The 6,554-nt window shown below is 47.8% G+C and overlaps 1 protein-coding gene across 1 annotated transcript in view; it reads right to left on the bottom strand.

Moving 5' to 3' along the window:
- The window catches only part of ptk7b (protein tyrosine kinase 7b), a 68,529-nt gene extending 62,290 nt beyond the window's left edge, over positions 1–6,239 (bottom strand). The window contains exon 1 of the mRNA XM_079729816.1: positions 5,594–6,239. Within this exon, the coding sequence (XP_079585942.1) occupies positions 5,594–5,723 (130 nt within the window). The 5' untranslated portion in view covers positions 5,724–6,239. The remainder of the gene's footprint in view (positions 1–5,593) is intronic.
- Between the last annotated feature and the right edge of the window lie 315 nt (positions 6,240–6,554).

The raw sequence follows: 6,554 nt of genomic DNA, 5'->3' as shown, positions 1-6,554 counted from the left end.
TAAATGTTTCCCGCCTTGACGCGATGCCACTTAGCTGTAGCAGTGCATGAATTTGACTTGGTGAAAGATGAGGAAAGCGTTAAAACAGTTACAGGTGTAGATATCCATACAGGATGATGTAAGTAGCTCATGAGATCACACGTAGACTTCAACACATCCTTCAACGAAGGGGAGAGCCCTACCTGACGCCTTCAGCTGACAACAGGCAACTTGAATATCATAAAGGCACATACGGGCCTGTTAGCCAGTCAACACCCTTGCAGGCTTGTCAATCCACAAATGAAATATGCAACAAAAATAGGCTTGTCTCTAAATCTCTATATCAAGATGTGCTGTCTAGTCTACAACACTCTTTGGGAATGTGGATAATGAAACACTTTTAAAAAAAACACTTTATTTTCAAACTCTTGTTTGAGTTGGCAAGAACCGGGGGGATGGTACTTTTGCCGTTGGTTAGGCTCCAATACGCAAAACGAGCACAGATCCAAAAGGATAAGGAACACCTGAAGTATATAAACCGGACGGCCAATGTGCCAAAAGAGGATGAGGCGAGTTGCTACAACTTCTCAAACCCGTACAGCCCTACAGAAACCGGTGAGGTCAACACTACCTAAAAACATTACAACTGAACTGAGACACGGACATGTGGATGGAAACCCGATATGGCCTCTGACTCCCGGGTGTTAACCAGGGAGGAATCCCACTCCCGGGGTCGGTGCCAGTGATCAGACATCCTACACTATTGAGCCTGAGATCAAAGCCCGCTCATTGTCCTGCCCATTAAACACCAGAGGCCATCTCGGCCTGTTTAACCCCACCGGCGGGTGGGTGTGACGGGGGAGGGGGTGGTGGGAGGCCGCGGGGGGCCACTGACGTGATTTAATTGAGCCGTTGGAGACAAAGGCGTCTCCGGCGGGCAGGATTACGCAATGGCATGCGGGTTGGGGAGGAGGAATCGCCCCTCCTTTCACACAGACTCTGGGTGGAGGGGCAGACATTCCCACGGGTCACGTCCTTCGCTGGTTCTGATGGACTGCGCTTCGGCATGGACGTGGCAACGCGAGGAGTGGGTCGCTGCAAGGGGGACTTGTAACCGGGAGGTTGCTCGTCTGCTCCCTGGCTCTTCCTAGCTGCATGCGGAGTCGTCCCTGAGCAAGGCAGCTAAACCTAACTAGCTCAAAATGAGCTGGCTGTCGCCTTGTATGGTTGACTCCGCCGCTGGTGAATGAATGTGTGTATGGATAGTTGTAAGTCGTTTTGGATAAAAGCGCCTGCTAAAACGTCAATCATTTGGTGATTATCCAGACCGGACCCGGGTACAGTCCCTGCTGCACCTGGACCTGACCGGAAGGGGGAAGCGGCCTTCAGCATGGATTAACAGGAGGTCAGAAGAGGAGCACAGACTGCACAGCGTGACGGCCAGGAGAAGAGTCTGTTTATCGTTGATTTATGTGCACGGGAAAGCCCTGGGTGAGATGGTCTGGCTACAGCACGGTTAGATACTCTGTGTGTGTGTGTGTGTGTGTGTGTGTGTGTGTGTGTGTGTGTGTGTGTGTGTGTGTGTGTCAACAAAGAGAGGGGTAGGTCGAAACTACCTCGCTGATCACTCCATAAACCCAAGTCAGTCTCTCACACACACACACACACCTCTCTGAGAGGATTTCCAGATGGGCCTCATAGCAATAATTGGAGTGAATCTTTTTTGGGAAAGAACAAGACAAACAAGATGAAAACGACCGACGAGAGAGACCGAAAGTGAGAGAAGTGCGACCAGCAGGGTTGATCCCAAAGCCTACGTTTGATTATTAATGCCTGAATGAAAACAAGCTGGCATGTACTTGCAGGTGTGGGAATACTGGTTTGAAGAGCACGAGCAATTAGTTGGAGAAATAATAAAGTGAAAAGAGTAACCTTAGCCACACTGTGCCGGGTTTGTTAGGCAGTGCAGTGGTCTTTTTCTTATTGCTCGCCAAATAAGTTGAGGTAAACCTTCAAGCATCCATCAGCACTACTGTGCTTCAAAAGAAAATGACCGAAAAATAAAATACGATTTGCCCAAACATTTGTGGTCAGAAGAGTAATTCAAGCAAACAGACATCTGGGCTAATGCACTGCATTCAAACAAACCACCAGTTAACTTTCTTTTTCTGTCTCTTTCAACCGTTTCATTCTCTACTCCATTAAGGGCAGTGAGGCGATTGATTTTGGCAAACAGTCCACACATAATGTCAAAACAACTCCTCTCCACAACCCTCAAAAGACATTAAACAAAACCATGCTAAAATAGAGCAATAAAATTACCATCGTGCGCAAAAACATCACCTTTCAAAGCAAGCCAGAAAGATAATATTTAGATGGCTTCCAGAAAGGGTGACCAGAGTTTACTTTACTATCTGAAGGGCAGACACAGCAAACCAACCGACATTTCAGTAGAAAGTTGTTTCACGAAACGACCAGGTTTATAAATCACATTTCTTAAAAACGTTTCTCTGCCAGACCAGTGAAAGCACAACCATTGATTTCACCCCAGGTTTTATCGTGATTTCACCAACAAAGCTCTGGCCTGGACAATCTGTTAGCAACTTCGTCCCAACTGATCAGGAGCTGCGTTCTATTTCCACCGTGCCACTGGAGGTTTCACGGTCGCGTGTGAAAGGCCTCTGCTCGTGTTGTTGTCACGCAGGCCTCTCCGGCGCAGGGCAGACTCTGGCTAACCCTGGTGGAGTCTAGCCACAGCTCCTCTCTGACAACCAACACTGATGGTTGGCACCCCTTCCCAGTTGGTTGCCACAACTCACAGAGAGTGAGGCAAAGGCCCCCTTCCCAGATGCTGTGAGTAGTGTACAAGATGTAGCATTGATTTCAAATCCAGCATTAATGTACTAATCCACACCGATGTCAATGTTATGACTGATGTCTCTTAAGGGATTAAAGCATGTGTGTGAATGGGTGTGTGCAAAATACCCAAAGCCACACTTTCCTTAGTGCATAACCTAATATTGGCTGCGCAATAATGCTTTCCTATAATAATATTCCTATATTTACATCCTGCAGGTACAGAAGCCATGGGAAAAAAATCAAAGGAAATGTCAAACAGTTTTGACATCAAACAGTATTAGTAGTATTTGTAGCCAAACCAGCAAACTGTAAGCCAACCAAAATACTGCAAGCCGATACAGCCCAAATTACCAAACTGGCCGCTTCAAATCATAGCAACTAGGTCAGAGAGAAACATCGGCCATCATAAATAGAACTTCATGGAGAAAGGGAAGAAAGATTCAACAAAGCTGCAGACCCATAATTATTATCATCCTCTGTTGACAGAAGTGGAAAACCACATTCCCTTAATGTGAGTTTCAAAAAGGATAGTTTGTTTAGTAAGATAGTCAGTGAGGTAGTAAAAAAACAAGAAGGTAAACACTGCATTCGGGTAGAGCAGCGTTGGAGCAAGATATGGGCACTACGGTGAGAAAAAGGGACTTATACTGGGAAGGACCACAATGGCGATGGTTTCCTCATCCTAAAATGACGAATAACATTGAAACACGATACACATATTCTCTTAGCCATTGGTCTGAACAAAACAAAACGTGGAGAGAAACGTGAACACATACAACAATTCAGGGATGACCACAACTAAAACATTTAACAAAGTAATTGTCAGTTATGGCATCAGATTACAATCAGACAAGAGAAAGTCACAATGATCTGAATTTGCGTTTGAAAACTTGAATTTGCTGTTGGATTTGAGAAGCTTTAGGATTGAATAATCAAAATCATGCAAGGAAGGTCCACACACATCTTTTTTGGCCCTCGCCTTTAAATCTCTTTTGTGAGGGAGCAAAAGGTGTGTCGGGCAAAGTCAATTATTCATGAGATGAGAGATCGTCAGAGAAGAGCACAGGAGGATGCTAACTAAATATTTCAGCTCTGGGCAAACTGCTTAGCCTGCTCGTTGTTCCAAATAAATACTTCAGTTCTGAGCACACACTCTTCATCCAAACATATATATGCGTGTGAGGAGCCAAATGAGAAACAGACAGTGGTGGGGATGGGGGTAGGGAGAATGCTGGAAGGCCCTCTGTGGTGAAGAGTATGGCAGGGTTGAGGGGGAGAAGGAGCCGGTATTTACAGTATGGATGTTTACCAGTGCCTTGCATCAGAGAGAAGCGTCAAGAGCGCTTTGCTGTGCTGCGGGAAAATGGACTTCAGATAAAGAGGATCCCAATAGAGAAACGTAGAGCGTTCCAAATAAACACAAAATATAATGGTAAATGTTTGTGTTGAGCTGAATTTAGATTTTCCCTAATGCAAGGCCACCTCTGGAATCGGTTTGTTTTTTTACCACGGCAGCCAGCAAACAGATTCAGTAGCAGAGTGTTTGTGTACCAAACACCACAGCACTGCACACCACATTAACAAGGGGAATTCAATAATAAATGAAAGGAGAATACAGTCCGACACGCAGAGTTCAAGTGTGCGTGTGTCGACAGTGGTACCTGGCCTGGCTCTATTCAGCCCTGCCAATAAACCATGGTCAGCAGAACTCTCCCACTCTCCCCCCCGCCTCCCACACAGAGGACACATTCATCCCTAAGTGGGCACCATGTGGATGGTGCGAGGAGGGGAGTTAGGAGGAGGCGAACAGACCAAACTTCAACTCCAGGGAGGGGGGGGAAGCTTTTTATAGCCTTTTTTAAAGCCATAGTTTAAAAAAATATATATGTCATAGTGAAGTGCACCTAGGTATGCGTTATTAGGTGCCATGGTGCAAACTTTGGCGATCGAATAGCACGTTTAGGTTGCTCCGACAAGATGAGAAGTGAGCTGATGAGCTGTTGGCAAGGTAAGCACATTCCTTGGTAGTATGAACAGGAAGGCTCCATGTGTAGCTTGGACTGAGATTTCTGTTTCACTCTGCCGAGGTAGTAAAACTCCAAGCCCAAGTGGGGGGCTGCATTTGTGCCTATGGAGTAAATATGGTTGTTGGTTGAGTCTGCAAGTAGAGATCCACACAGACACGGCCTCTGCGCCTAATCCATTAATGTTTGATCCCATCCATGGACATGACTGCATGAGAGCCGGGAAACACAACCACCTTGGCTCACACAGGCTTTCAGGGAATTTATGAATATGATAATGTAGTACCGGCGGGTCTGCTGCGTTAGTGGATTGTTGAGTATGCTCTGGAGAATGCGAAATTGGAGAGGGCTGCTCTCCCATAGATGGATCCACCATCATGGAGTCCCCAGGTACAGTTTAAAGAGGAACATTATGTAGATGCACGTACACCTCATTCATTGCATTGAATACACTTCGAATAAATACTTTTCATGGCCACACTCAATGACTAGAAAAAAAAAGAAAAAAAAGCAGGTAACCAAAAAAAAAGAATGCATACAATTCTGGTTTCCAAAATACTTCCAAAATCATACAAATCAAAATATTTTGCAATTATTTCCACTTCCACGCAGCTTTAATGTGCGGCCATTGGATCATCCTGGTAAAGAGGTGCAGAACTGGAACTGGAAACGTTCAGAGCCCTTGTGGTTTGCAGGGTAACCAGAGACCAGTAACCCGACCAGTAACTCACCTTGGAACAAGACGATGCCCACCGCGTACAGCGCGCCCATGGCCGGCATTGTCCTGCGGGTCGCCGGGGAGCGAGTCGTCCTCTGCCGCCGTGTTTCTCCGCAGTGTGCGTGTAGTAGGGATAGTTCCATGGTGGTGCTGAGACACCGGACAGCTGCTCAACAAACGACGGGAGACGGACTGGAAGGGGATCCACCGGGGAGCGCCTGCGTGGAGGTAGGACCGCCGAGCACTGGTACCTCCTCCGCCGGTCTCACGGGCTACCTCGGATGTTCCTGAGAAACTAAAGACGATTAAAACATGTGTAAGAACTCCCTGGAGGTGGTTGCAAAGCGTATACGGACGCGGAGGTAGGAGGAGAGGAACACACTCTCCGCGGTAGACGGCGGCGGAGCAGCGCGACGCGGATAAAAAAAGTTTGCGGTCGTGGATCGCAGGTAGCCTAGGATAGCGACGCGGCGAGGAGGGGAAACGCGTTACTTTGCTGCACTACGGCCATCTGTGTCTCTGTCTCCACGTACGGTGTGTCTCCTCGTCGCAAAGCTCCCAGCGCCGCGGTGTCCCTGGCTACCGACCGCCAAACCATTCGGTGGGTCTGGGGGAACAGAGGTAGTTTCTTCGGCGCGCAGCAAGTTGGTTCCCCACTCCGGTTCGCCCTCGGTCTGACTCGGGCTCCCTCGGCTGCTTCCGGTGCCAGCGGGATGGCGAGGGGGGTGGGGATAGGGAAGGGAAAACTACGAGCCCCTGGTGGATGGGTATAAGGAAGGCAACACTGCGACCCTCTGGTGGATGGGGATGGGTTTTATGGTACTGGATGGCCCCCCGCATGTACGCATGCATGGGAATTCAACGGTGCATGACGACGCTGAAGTTGGCATCCGATTCGCAGCATCCGATTCGGCAGTTAAGGAAAAGGTTAAGGGATTCTTAACGAGCGGCATGGAGCGACTGATTCTTCGTTG

This window comes from Pollachius pollachius, assembly GCF_949987615.1.
Source record: "Pollachius pollachius genome assembly, chromosome: 2".
Taxonomy (NCBI): domain Eukaryota; kingdom Metazoa; phylum Chordata; class Actinopteri; order Gadiformes; family Gadidae; genus Pollachius; species Pollachius pollachius.
This window is presented reverse-complemented; position numbering and strand designations above follow the sequence as displayed.